The sequence below is a fragment of the Pungitius pungitius genome, chromosome 8 (assembly GCF_949316345.1).
Source record: "Pungitius pungitius chromosome 8, fPunPun2.1, whole genome shotgun sequence".
In the NCBI taxonomy this organism is placed as follows: Eukaryota; Metazoa; Chordata; class Actinopteri; order Perciformes; family Gasterosteidae; genus Pungitius; species Pungitius pungitius.
The window spans coordinates 16,658,605-16,672,731 of NC_084907.1; the positions used below are offsets into that span (position 1 = coordinate 16,658,605).

A 14,127-nucleotide genomic window follows, 5' to 3' on the forward strand; every position below is an offset into this window, starting at 1 on the left:
GTGTTGATATCTGCTTTTAATTCTTGATAACTTAATTGGATAGTTTTGCAGTTGGATGTCAGCTTGAAAGCCTCTGACCTGTGTTTTTTCTATTTCTAACTCACTGGAGTTGTATTACTTGTATTACGACTTAGTGTGCAGTGATACCCACATGTTTATTTTTGTGTCTTTGTGTGTATCTTTTTTATGTTGTTGTTCTACACCTCTCTGTTTCGCTTTTATTTTTTTTGGCATTACGCACATGCATGGACCTGTGTTCCTCCTATCGAAACAGCCCTCGCCACATACACACAAAGCCTCACTCTCTTCCCTCCTCCATCAACCCCTCTATCTCTTGAGATTTATTTTTGGATTTTGAAAAAACAACAACATTATTTTACATAAAGCAATATCAAAAGCTCATAAAGTTCTGGATCCTCCTCAGCCGGACGGACTCCTCACTCCGTCCCGGTAGTGCTCCCCCCTTCTCAGTTGAGCTTGAGGAGGAGCTTCCTGCTGGGTGAAGTCTCCAGCGCCCTTCTTTGTGCTTCCATGTCGGGCGGAGCGAGCAAACTTCTCCACGTCGGAGAAGTGGTCCTCCAGCCTCACTCCCCTCTCATTCTTACCTCACCCACCTGACCAACCGACTGGGCCTCACCCATCTCCACACTCACCCACCTGACCAACCGACTGGGCCTCACCCATCCCCACACTCACCCCCTCACCCACCTGACCATCGGTGCGTGCAGCACGCCGATCGGCTCCCGACACGTATGAACTGACACAGAAAGAAACAGAAGTCACAGAGAGAAAACGCTACCAAACAATTCACCTCACGCCACGCTCCATTCACTCAGCACTCCTTCCAGGGAGAGAGAGAGAGATTTCAAAAACCTTTATTTTCTTTAAAAATACAATATCGGTTGGAAACGGGTGTCGGGGTCCGGGTGATTTAAGATGGGAGGAGGGGCCTCCGGCTGGTGTTTTGTGGAACATTTATGTTAGCGCCATTAAGCAGGAATAGAGTCGCTGGCAGATGGGAAGCGGACTCCTCCAGAGGGGTTTTCAGGCGGGAGCCTTAAAATTGCAGCAGCCGCGGCTCGTAAAAAAAAGGGAAATGTTTGATCTCCGTCAAACGGAGACGGAGGTCTGGAGGGGGGCAGGGGTCACGGGGGCTCTGTGACAGCTGTATTACAATGAGTTCACACGCTGAAAAACACCCGACCGGCGACAGGTGCCGTTGGTTGAAGGAACGCACGAGCGGCCGCACTGTCATCCACAGGCGCGTGGGACGCACTGCTGGTTCTGCTGGTTTCTCCGCTGCCCCCATTGAATCACTCGTGGCATTCTTTGGAGATGCTCTTTTCCTTTTTCGGAGAACTTCACAATTCCGTTTTTTTTTTGTTTTGTTTTTTGTCATACGTTTTGAGATGCTGTTGGATGTCAGTGTGTTTAAGATGAAGACATTTGGCAGGCTGGACTTCACACTGGTGAGGATCACTTCTGTTGCTTCTAAAGTCCAACAGTTGCTTTTTCTCATTTTGTCGTCTTCTTCTCCTCAAGGTTGTTTAAATTAACTTTCACCCATGTGGTCTGTTTTAAATGGTGGGAGCAAGCTGCAGCTTGAATGCATTAGTATATTTCCTTTTTTTGTACATACGTGCGTGTGTGAAATCATGCTTTTTATCTCGGGCAAACCCCTCTGAGGTCTGAATTCCCTCATGGAAACAGACTGCTGTGTCACTATTCCTGTTTTGCCCCAAACAGAAAGTAATTATACAATGATGTTGTTTTGAACGCATACAGCAGTTATTCTGGTTATGAATCAGTGTGAAGCGTTGCCAATCTCTGACTTTTAACGACACAAAGAAGAAAGCAGATTTCTGGCCATATTAAATGAAAACAAAAGTGAATGTTGTGTCGTCCGGGATGATCAATGAAAAGGCCTCGATGCTCATAACAAAGTCCAAGCAGCATATAGCAGGACGTCAGTGCGCATCGAGACAGGGGCTTTAATGGATGAATGAACACACCGATTTATTCAATCTTTTCTAGAGAAGACCAACAAGGTGTGTGTGTGTGTGTGTGTGTGTGTGTGTGTGTGTGTGTGTGTGTGTGTGTGTGTGTGTGTGTGTGTGTGTGTGTGTGTGTTCATCAATTGGAAACAGTGCCCAGTATCACTCAGCCCCAAACCAAATGCTTCATTAAAAGCTCTTTTCTTTATGGTTCTGTTTTCCCATGTTATGATGGTGGATTTATTACACTTATCTAACCGCAGTGTTACCTTTATTACCTATTTCATTAATCCGTGTAGCCTCGCATGACCTGAACTTAAATGACCCGTTTCCCCCCCCGTCCCTCACATTGACAGGAGTGACTAGTACAGACTCCACTACTCTTTCAACGCACAAATGAGAATGCTAGTAATGTTTTAAGTATAAAAAGTGTGACATCGTCTGTGACTGAATCCGTTGTTGTTGATGACATTTGTGTACTTTTTTTTTTTTAAAGCAGAAGGGAGTTCATCTTTAGTCTTTGTAGTTGACTGGTTTCATGTATTTCTCTTTTAAATAAAATCATGATGAATATATTGGATACCATAAATGTGATCTTCTGCACCTATGTGTCATCCCTACAGGACTTTTCTTATGATGACACCAAGTTGGAATTTAACGTGGATGCACCCAATGGTGTGGTCATGGAGGGCTACCTCTTCAAGAGGGCCAGCAATGCATTCAAGACCTGGAACAGGTAGAAGAGTAAAGAGCCACAGTCAATTTACAATTAAAAAGACATTTTGATAGAAGTTAATAAAAACCGACTCACGTGCAAAACAGTTCACAGTTGAACTGGTGAAAGTGGTTAGTTAGTAAACAGGATTAAATAACAAAACAAGGGCTATGTATTGTACGGTCGGGTCAACTTTGTGTTGCTTTTTGGAGAAAAGACTTCAAGAGGAGGCACTAATCTTAATGCTCTTTATTTCTAACTTTGATTAACTGTCTATGAACTCCTTCTATGAGATAGATGACTAGAAACTGATTTGTAAAAGAAAGAAGAAGTTACCTCATTTGTATTCACCTTAATACTTATCAATACATTTTCTAATCACTATTGTAAAGACTAGTGACTTACCGTTCTAGGACAAATTTCAGCATGGAGACATTTTATTGATTGACCTCTCTCTCTTTGTCAAATGTCCTTCCTTCTCCCCTCATCAAGGCGCTGGTTTTCTATACAAAACAGCCAGCTGGTCTATCAAAAGAAACTTAAGGTACAGTTTGATTTCGTCAATTTAAATTTAATCAATTCATTGCTAAGATTAATCAATGGAAAAGTGTTGACAGTTTAGAGTTGTTTGCACGTTAGAGGGAGGTTGTGACCGTCCTCTCTCCCAATGACAGGACTCTTTGACTGTGGTGGTGGAGGACCTGAGGCTCTGCTCTGTCAAACCCTGTGAAGATAATGAGCGCAGGTTCTGCTTTGAGGTTGTCTCACCCACTAAGTGAGTCTGTGTGTGTGTGTGTGTGTGTGTGTGTGGGTGCACGTGTGTGTGCGCGTACTTTTTCCAACTAACCCGAGCCAAACAAAACAGTTATCTTATGTTCACTAACACATCGTTCAATTTTTGACAAATGATGATCAATTGTATTTTACTAATAAGCCAAATGACATGTAGCTTCATAGCATTAGACAGCAGCCATTATAGCTGCCATGTAAACCCACAGGAGCTGTATGCTGCAGGCAGAATCGGAGAAGCTGCGGCAGGCTTGGATCCAGGCCGTCCAGGCAAGCATCGCCTCCGCTTACAAAGACATTGCCGACAATTATTACATTGAGGTAAGAATAAATGCGTGACTATACGCAATAATCATGTAGTGACTCAAAAGCGCAGTTTCTTTTCAATAGAAATTTCTCCCGGTAGTTTCGTTTTTGTCCGACATGTCCCAATGTGTTTGCAGCGTTTGGACAGGACCGCCTCGCCCTCCACCAGCAGTATCGACTCTGCCAGCGAGCCCAGAGAGAAGGGGGAGAGGTCTGACAAGGGGATCCGGGGAGGCGTGGAAAGCCTCCTCCAGAGGGTACAGAGCCTGCCGGGCAATGAGCTGTGCTGTGACTGCGGCCAAGCGGCCGCGTGCTGGGCCTCCATCAACCTGGGAGTCCTGCTCTGCATTGAATGCTCAGGCATCCACAGGTGACCTCGTTAGACAATGCGGGGGAGAGAAGGCCCGAGAGGCGGAAATAACATTAAATAGGAAGGTGTTGCAGGAAATGAGCCATCTCAGCTGGCCTTCTGAGACTTCCTCCTAACGTGTCACAGCCTGCCTGAGTGACAGGTGTCATTGTTCCGCTTGTTTTATTAATACAACTCACATGAGCAAACATCTGCATTAAAGTCTCGCATGTTATTTGCATTTTATTTTGTGAAGACCAAAAGCTTTTTTTGTCAAAAACAGTTCCACTTCTCATTATCTCAACTCCTCAGTTAAATCTCTATTGTGAATTAAAATATATATATATATATATATATATATATATATATTGTTGTCTTAATATTATCAGTTATATACTTAACATACATAAATATAAATATGTATGTTAAGTATATATATTTCATATTTACTCATGTATACTGTTTTTGGTTGTTTCTTTCAGGAGTTTAGGTGTGCATTGCTCTAAAGTGCGTTCACTGACGTTGGACTCATGGGAGCCCGAATTACTCAAGGTGCGTATACCCAACACCTTTGGGTTCTGTGCTTTTGGCAACACAAAACAATTTGATCTATTAATTTACGTTCTACTCCCATGTTTAGCTCATGTGTGAATTGGGGAACACTGTGATCAATCATATTTATGAGGGAGCCTGCAAAGAACTGGGAGCAAAAAAACCAGGGCCCTCCAGTTCAAGGTCAGCTTTTATTTAGCAGGAAGAAAGCATCATAGCAAACTTTGCTTTACCTATGACGTATACAATTTTCTGTAAACGTCATGTCTCCAATTATTATAAAATTGCCAGTTTGTGACCATCTACCTCCAGACAGGAGAAAGAGGCTTGGATCAAAGCAAAGTATGTGGAGAAACGCTTCCTTAAGAAGATGAGTGGGAGCGAGGCTTTAGCCGAGGGTGAAAGGAAGTTCCGGCCCTGGACAGTAAAAAAGTCCCATCGACACAACAGCTCTGTTCGGGCCCCCAACAAGGCACGCAGGAGATATCGTCGCTACGAGCCGGGAAGTGCTTCACCTGCCAATCTCTCAGCAGGTCAGTGCAGAAAATGAACTTCTCTGTAGAAGAATAAGAGCTTTGGCATCCAGAGCTGCACAAAGTGAGCGGATATTGATTCTACAAACTTAGAACGGGATGTTTTGTCCTCGGGCAGCTGCTGCGGCGAAGTTTCGCCGGGACTCCCTGTTTTGTCCGGATGAGCTGGACTCCCTGTTTTCCTACTTTGACACTGGCTCCGGCCCTCGCAGTAAGTCCACTACACAGTCGGTGCATGCAGCCGCGATGCCCCCCCCCCCCCCCCCCCCAGATCACTGCCCGTCTTCAGGCGGCTCCAGCATTCCGTTGATTGTTGATGGCGGCGTGCGTGCGTGTGTGTGGGTGAAGGTCAGTATGTGCTGTGTAATGATTAACGTGTCCGTGGCTTGGTGATGCTCGGCCCCGCAGGTCTTAGCAGCGACAGCGGCCTGGGAGGAAGTACCGACGGCAGCACGGACATCCTGGTGTTTGGCTCGGTGGTGGACAGCGTCACGGAAGAAGGTACATTATACCTTTTGTGAAAATATCTCCCGCCTTCCCACAAAAAGCTGTTTTTTGAGAATATGATCTCCCGATTTCTTTCCATAACTACCCTCAGATGAGGAGTCGGAGGAGTCCTCCAGCGGTGAGGTAGAGATAGAGCAGGAAGTGTCTTCAGACCCCGAAGACCCGAGGGAGCTCCACCCCGGGGCTCTCCTCCACCGATCCGCCCGTCTACACAACCTGCCTCTCATGGCTGAGGCTCTGGCCCACGGCGCAGACATACACGCTGCCAATGAGGAGGAGGGCAGAACGCCACTCATTCAAGCCGTGGTTGGGGTGAGGGACTCTGTCTGCTCAGCGTGAGATATATGTAGCTGGAAGTGGCTTAGCCTAATCAAGGTTTTTTCCTCGGGTTACGGTTATTCATATTGTTGATCTTTCATTGTTATGGGTTAATAAGTAATAGGGAATACGGAGCATAAACACAGCCATAAAGATGCTAGTGATTGGGAAAGATCTCTTCCAAATAACCTAAAATCTGCTTCTATAAACTTTCCCTCCTCTTAAAAAAATATATAATATATATGTGTGTGTACACTAGGGTTCCTTGATAGCTTGTGAGTTCCTGCTGCAGAACGGAGCCGATGTGAACCAGAGAGACATGAGGGGCAGAGGCCCGCTGCACCACGCCACCTACATGGGACACACTGGGTGAATATCGCCTGAAACTTGTTTGATTCCCTTGGTTCCACCTTTGATGACTGAAACTTTTTATTGCCTATTTTTTTAACTGCTGATAGTCTTCTACTACTTGGCCGGTAAAGGATGTTTGAGTGACACATGAAGTCAAAACCCAAGCTCTGTTCCGCTCTATTTGAATGAAATGCAGTCTTATCTCCCTGGCAGAGAGATTATATTTTTCCACAGCAAGAGGAAATAACTTGGGTTCCAACTAAATCTCTTTTACTGCAGGAAGAGCATGGGGGGGAAGGATAACAAAGAAAAACAATTGCATTCCCCAAACCGGCAATTCGTGTTTAACCACTCATCACTTCGCAGTTGATCTGCCCTTTTTACTCTATTACACAATACATTCCATTTGCCCTGTCATCATCTGTCACGCTGTGTTAATTTCTCTCCTTTTTGTCTAATTCTTTTTTTGTGCAGTCAAGTGTGTCTGTTCCTGAAGAGGGGGGCATCTCAGACGGAGGTGGATGAGCAGGGTCATGACCCCCTTAGCATCGCCGTCCAGGCTGCCAACGCAGACATCGTCACCTTGTGAGTGATCCTAGTTCCACCAGCTCTTACAATCAAGTTTATAATAACTATTTACAGACTGATAGCCACCCGTTATTGGTTGAAAGTCATTGGCCAATAAAAAGTACCCTTTTATTCTGCAAGTAAATCGCTACGTCTTGTACCACCTCTTTCTCCCCGGCTTTTCCTCACCACCTCGCCGCCTCAACACCTCCCCTTTCTCCCTCTCTGCTTCCATGTCCCCTCGGTGACTCTGCTCTCCCTCTGCTCTCCTCCAGATTGCGTCTTGCACGGATGAACGAGGAGATGCGAGAGGCGGAGGCTCCCTTGGGTCAACCAGGTCAATACCACAGTAGCAGCCCCACTGAGCAGCAGTATAGGAAGTGCATCCAGGAATTCATCTGCCTCACCATAGACGAGTGCTAGTGGTCACTTTTTACCCACAAGCAAAGCATATCTCTCCCTCTTTCTCTTTCTCCTTTATTAATACACACACACACACACACACACACACACACACACACACACGGACCTTCCTTCTGAACTACAACCTGAGGAAAATGGTGTAGACGAAGTTGCCCCTACACATCTGGGCTTATGATTGATGGGGGGTGTAGAAGGAGAGAGGAGATTATCACTTGCGCTTTATGGAAGTTGTGTTGTTTAATAGGGAGACACCTGAATGACCCTTTTTTTTTTACCCCTACTGACAATACAGTCACCACCACAAGGTTTTCTGCATCGCAACTATGTTTCTGCTTGCCATAACTCGCAAACAACAACAACAACAACGCTGTGCTGGCTACATGACACACACACACAGTTTGCCAACAGGGTTTTCCTCTAACTTATCGTAACGTGGCGTAACCTCTCGAGTCGATGGGGGTGTGGGTTTGCTGTTGCCTATCAGTTCTTAGGAAAACTCTTGCAGCATTAAACCCTGTACACAATATGCATCAACACCGTCTGTTTGACCTCCAACTTGGCCATCTTTTGGAGATTGTAGATATACGTATTTAGAAGTTATATGGGTATCTTTAAACGTGTGCTGTGGCATGAGGTGAAAATTTAATTTGTTCCATTTCCAGTAAAAAAAAAAAAAGTTAACTGCTGCAGTACAGTTGAGCAGTGTAGTTTACTGTGTAAAGAGAATGTGAGGAAGGGAAATTTAATGTAAAACTGTGACAAAAATGCTGAGTCTCCTGGCAAAGAGCCCCCTGCTTGCTTTGTAAGATACTTTGTGACAGAGTGAGAGAGTGACTGAATAAATAAGAGACTAATTGATAAGTGGACAGGAGAGTATGCGTCAAAGAATGCTCAGACAGAGTTAAATAATATGATATTACATTATGTAAAGGAACTAAGAAACTGCACTTTTCCCATCCACAGTATTATATGTATTTTCTCTTTGGTTTAGTTTTTTACATTGTTCTTGTTTTGTTTATTTCTGGATTTTTATATATATTTGTCTCCCCAGAGTATCGGTGCAATTCATTCGTGATTGCAGTTTACGTCTGCGTTTGCATTAATGATTGTAATTTTGAACTAAAAGCATTACTTGGAATTAATGACAGGGAGTCTTTAGATTACCATTTATTGATTTACTTTGATTGTCATGTATGGTTTTCCATTTAGTTTTCACTATGAAACAGCCTTACATACTATTGTTGTCAAAGACATCAATTAATTAGATTTTACTAGCTAATACAAGGACTTTGTAGTTACGATGTCAATGCAGTTGTTAGTTATTTATTAGGTTATGTGCAGATTAAGCAGAGCGGCAACATTTGATGGTGTGTATAAAATGGATTTGCTTCACATCCTTTATCAACTCTTTGGTTAATCTCCTTTTACAAAACAAAGGTGGCTTATGGCACCTTTCATTGTGTCGTAAAAAGTCATCCATGTTATGATGATGGAGGTGAGATAAGGGTGCACTCTTCTTTGGAAGAGTTTATACATTTGTGGGGTCAAAAGATTTATATATCTGGCATCCCTTCCAGGTAAATGCTTGCAGTATTTTCTGCATGCTTTATCGAGCTTTACTGTAGGAAGTTCAACACCATTGGCCTCCTCAGCATAATAAGATATTTCATTATGGTTTGATCATGTTGTGCAGTCCCGTGAAAGAAGCATGTACCACGTGACCCCTCTGTGGTCAGAAATGGGTCACTTTTTGCACCTCTGCCATCCGTGGACCAAATCTTTGGTGAACTTCTCTTGCTGGTCTCTTTTTTGTGATTTTATTTTGGTTTCATGTTGTGGTTTATTTCCTCTGCCAAAGACTTTTTAAAGGGAAAGTGTCTGACATTGATATCACTTTGTTCTTTCTTTTTTTTTACTGAAACTGTAGATTTAGGAAAGCATATTTTTACCATGCTTTGTGAAGCGACAGAGTGGTAGAAACACTGTCGGAGTGCTTACATTTTGAAACGAGGTTACAGAAATGTGACGGACCTGAGAGATTTTGATGAAGTGATATTCTGCAATAGTTCAATGTACTGCAAGTAGAAGCAGTCTAGGGGTTGATGTGGAGCTACTGTGACCAAACTGTTAAAGGTCCTCGCTTTAGCGGAAGTGTTAAATGTTGTGTCCATTGTGTGTATTGACATCTGTGGTTAAAGATGCTGTTCAAAGCAAACCTGTTGTAAATAGTACACTTGTGTATTTTAACCCAACTTTCTGCCTCTCCGCATTCCATCACAGATCCTGATTGTCTGATCTGGTTTATTAACGTCTTTTTATTCTCTTCCAAAAACAACAGCCTGTTAGGCAGAACGGTACCTTAGTTCTGCATTACTTTGAAGTCTTGTTCTTGTTCTGCACACTGGCATTTGGATATATTTGGAATATTTGCTTCCTTGTCTTTAGAAGCACTGAAGGGGAAAAAAAGACAAAAAGCATACAATAAAACTGAAACTCTTGATGAACTAACCCTGCTCCGTTTGTTGCCCTCATTTCTGTTTCCTGTCTCATCTCCTGTGCGTATCATTCTCTCAACACAGCAGCAGTATATTGGAAAAGTTTTCTCAGAAAATAGTTTCTCTTAAAGATCAAATTTCATTTGAAGAAATATTGTCTGATGTTGGGAGAATGCTATTTTTTTCAATTTGGTCTGGTGTGTCTTTTGATCTTTTAAACACTTTTGGGTGGCACGCTGCTTATTAAAAGTAATCAAGTGGTTTCCTTGACAATAACAAGCATAAAGGAGGTGTACACTTTGACTTCCCCACACTACCAGGTCAATGCCAACACACAATGAATGGGCAGCCAAAGGGTCACAGGTCATGTGTTTCAAATAGCATTTCAGTCTTTAGCCTGCAGCAGCCGCACTGTGCCTTGAATGATTCAGTGTTTCCAAGGTCTAAAACATTTGTTTTCTCACAAGTATTGTTCCACCCTCTCTGAGAAATGTTCTCACATGCTAGAAATGTCTAACTGCTTGTCATACACTTCACACACGTGAGTAAATAATCACACTGACGTATCATTGCTTCTGTTACCACAGGGGTTGTCACAGGCAGCAGGAGAGTTAAACCAAAGGATGTGCGGGATAGAGTGAGTGAAGCATCCTGGGTTGTGTGATTCTTTGATTCTCTCTTTTCTGGTGGCTGCAGGGTTCTGTTGCACACACACACTCTGTGAGAATGTTTTAAGCCGTCTTGATCATTTTTGGGTTCTGCAGAGCAATGGAGGATGGAGACGGAAATCTTTTGTGGAGGTGGATTGGGTCTAAAACTGGTGTAATGCATATATTACTTATATTTAGAAACCTATACTCAGAAAATGTTCAAAGATCAAATTCATAGGCGTGCATGTTAAAGATAATGAGTAAGTGTAGTTTATTTCCTTTTATGAAGTATTATGAAATATTAATAGGTATGTCAAGCCCACAAATTCAGGCATAACTTCCTAGTGACTTAAAAATAGAGTAAAAAGGATTCCAGGATGATGCAAGAGTGAAATAGATCTGCAAGGCTCTGATCTTCACCTCTGTCTAATTAACCAATGGTCACATTTAGGTTTGTCTTTTACAAATGTTCCTAAACACATATTACGTTTTATCAGGTATGTGAAAAGCATTTACTCATACACCAAAGATGTTTAGAGGAACTAGTATGTTATAGTACCTGAATGAATCAATGTCTTATGTGGCATTAAAGTAGACTTTAGACAAATCTGTCTGGAGGTCATGCTTTGGGTCATTTTCTCTTTCATGCAAAGGTTCACGCTTGTCTGTCTATGTTGGTGGATTGGGATCTGTGGTTAAACAGAGATTGCACTATTCGTTAGCTTATTTTCTTCATGTAGGCCAATGAATGTCTTGGTGGTATTACTCACTGGGGATAAAGGTATGCAAAAGCCTCAAATTTGGACACTGCAGTCTCCAAGGTGCTCTGAGATGGGACAAACCCACGTTGACTTCAGTTTCCCCCGTTGCAGGTGAATTATCCTGCGTTGATGTCCTTAGCGAGTTTTCTCTCCTCGCGTCTCTCCAGCCCGAGGAGTTGAGGACAAGGAGCATTGAGTTCAGCCCCTGCAAGATGCCACAGTAACCACTGACGACCACTTCTTCTGACTGCTCTTCAGTCACTTTGGAAACAACAGGGAGCAAGCCACATGCCATTGAAAACCACATGTTGATGCTGGAGTGAGAGCTGCAACCATAAGCAAATAGTGAAAAGCCTGCAGACACTAATTAAAGCTAACGTATAAAAGGATTCTAATTGTTGTTAAATTCCCTTCTAAATATGTGAGGTCAAGGTGAATGGAGTAGAACTTCGTCATGTCAAATGTTATAATATATAGTAAAGTGTTCATTTGCACATGGGTCACTTCAGTTGCACTGACATCAGTTTTTCTGATGGAAAGAAATGATTACTGTACATCACTGTAGCATGTCGGAGGATCTCTGGAAAAGATTACCATGATGCTTTTAAAGGGTGAATCCATGACCGAAATGTAGTAAAGCACTTCCATCAAGTTGTGTGAATAACAAGAGATACAGTTAGAAAAAATATTTAAAAACTGAAGCAGCACAATCTGAAAAGATTTTCCTAATGGGTCTCAAAATCACTGCATATTGTATTAACCATATTTGTCAGATGCTCCCTGCCTAGTAAATTACAATATCTTTCAAACTTGTATATTCTCCAAGCCTGAGACTAGTAACACTGGTGACATCACCCATGTTATTTTGAAGACATAAGAAACAAAAAACATCTTGTGATAATTTCCATTTGCTTGATTATGCTCTCTATGACGAGTAAACTAAAGGGAAAAACCCCTTTAATATTTTGTATAAGTTGATTTTGTAAAGTGTAAATCCCCAATACATTTTTTTATTATTTTGACACTGGTTTAGAAATAAGATGAACTGGAATTAGTAAAAGGTCTAAATCATGAACGTCTTGGTATTTCTTTTCCAACTTTGTTAACAATATAGTGGCTTGCATAAAGCCATACACATTGGCAACTTTGATCCATCTTTGCATGATTCTGTGATTAATAGACAACAAATTTGAGTATGGGTATTTGAATTGTTATATTCCGGGGTAACCGTAAACTATATTGAATAAATATGGTTGTGTTATCTTTCAGAAAAGGAAAGTGAAGAGTGCTAAAAGAATAAAAAGTTTGGAAAAAGGAAACTGAAAAAGTACCAATAGAGTTTGACATAAAATACATCCCAGAGATTCTATTTTTTGTTTGTAAAGTGCAAGATCTAAAAATATATTCTGTCAACCGTGAGTTGCTTTGACTGCCAAGAATTTGAGCATGTGGCAATAGTGCGCAAAGGAAAGAGAAACTGTGTTGGGCATTGAGAACATGAATATGATGAAACATGTTGAGAAGGAGTTCAACGTAGGTGCTTCAACAGGAGGGAAAACAAGCATATGCTGCATATAAGGATTTGAAGCAATGAGACAAAAGGTGGGAGTTCAACAAATACAGTATGAAAATGATCGTATGCAGAAGCAGTTGGTGAGACGGGGGAAGAAGAAGAAGCACAGGAGCTTAGCGTGTTCTCTCTCTCTCCCTCTCTCTCTCTTTCATTAATACACACACACACACAGACCTTAGTTCTGAGGAAAATGGTAGTTGCCCCTACACATCTGGGCTTATGATTGATGGGGGGTGTATAAGGAGAGAGCAGATTATCACTTGCGCTTTATGGAGGGGTGTTGTTTAATAGGGAGACACCTGAATGACTCTTTTTTTTTTACCCCTACTGACAATACAGTCACCACCACAAGGTTTTCTGCATCGCAACTATGTTTCTGCTTGCCATAACTCGCAAACAACAACAACAACAACGCTGTGCTGGCTACATGACACACACACACAGTTTGCCAACAGGGTTTTCCTCTAACTTATCGTAACGTGGCGTAACCTCTCGAGTCGATGGGGGTGTGGGTTTGCTGTTGCCTATCAGTTCTTAGGAAAACTCTTGCAGCATTAAACCCTGTACACAATATGCATCAACACCGTCTGTTTGACCTCCAACTTGGCCATCTTTTGGAGATTGTAGATATACGTATTTAGAAGTTATATGGGTATCTTTAAACGTGTGCTGTGGCATGAGGTGAAAAATTTATTTGTTCCATTTCCAGTAAAAAAAAAAAAGTTAACTGCTGCAGTACAGGTGAGCAGTGTAGTTTACTGTGTAAAGATAATGTGAGGAAGGGAAATTTAATGTAAAACTGTGACAAAAATGCTGAGTCTCCTGGCAAAGAGCCCCCTGCTTGCTTTGTAAGATACTTTGTGACAGAGTGAGAGAGTGACTGAATAAGAGACTAATTGATAAGTGGACAGGAGAGTATGCGTCAAAGAATGCTCAGAGACAGAGTTAAATAATATGATATTACATTATGTAAAGCATGTAAAAGCATTACTTGGAATTAATGACAGGGAGTCTTTAGATTACCATTTATTGATTTACTTTGATTGTCATGTATGGTTTTCCATTTAGTTTTCACTATGAAAAAGCCTTACATTGCTATTGTTATTGGCATTCAAAGACATCAATTTATTAGATTTTACTAGCTAATACAAGGACTTTGTAGTTACGATGTCATTGCAGTCATTAGTTATTTATTAGGTTATGTGCAGATTAAACAGAGCGGCAACATTTGATGGTGTGTATAA

At 42.1% G+C, this 14,127-nt stretch overlaps 1 protein-coding gene across 3 annotated transcripts in view; it reads left to right on the forward strand.

Moving 5' to 3' along the window:
* Positions 1–12,332, forward strand: part of acap3b (ArfGAP with coiled-coil, ankyrin repeat and PH domains 3b) — a 38,066-nt gene extending 25,734 nt beyond the window's left edge. Inside the window, exons 11-26 of one of the 3 annotated variants that reach the window (XM_037491143.2) lie at positions 2,618–2,730; positions 3,202–3,253; positions 3,384–3,484; positions 3,708–3,819; positions 3,942–4,174; positions 4,636–4,705; positions 4,794–4,888; positions 5,018–5,238; positions 5,357–5,449; positions 5,638–5,739; positions 5,837–6,057; positions 6,323–6,432; positions 6,889–6,999; positions 7,257–7,318; positions 10,487–10,536; positions 11,422–12,332. In XM_037491143.2, the coding sequence (XP_037347040.2) occupies positions 2,618–2,730; positions 3,202–3,253; positions 3,384–3,484; positions 3,708–3,819; positions 3,942–4,174; positions 4,636–4,705; positions 4,794–4,888; positions 5,018–5,238; positions 5,357–5,449; positions 5,638–5,739; positions 5,837–6,057; positions 6,323–6,432; positions 6,889–6,999; positions 7,257–7,318; positions 10,487–10,536; positions 11,422–11,490 (1,815 nt within the window). In that variant the 3' untranslated portion in view covers positions 11,491–12,332. Of the gene's footprint in view, positions 1–2,617; positions 2,731–3,201; positions 3,254–3,383; positions 3,485–3,707; positions 3,820–3,941; positions 4,175–4,635; positions 4,706–4,793; positions 4,889–5,017; positions 5,239–5,356; positions 5,450–5,637; positions 5,740–5,836; positions 6,058–6,322; positions 6,433–6,888; positions 7,000–7,256; positions 9,913–10,486; positions 10,537–11,421 lie in introns of those variants that run through there. The other 2 variants (XM_037491141.2, XM_037491142.2) reach the window with 2 other exon arrangements.
* Positions 12,333–14,127: the final 1,795 nt, after the last annotated feature.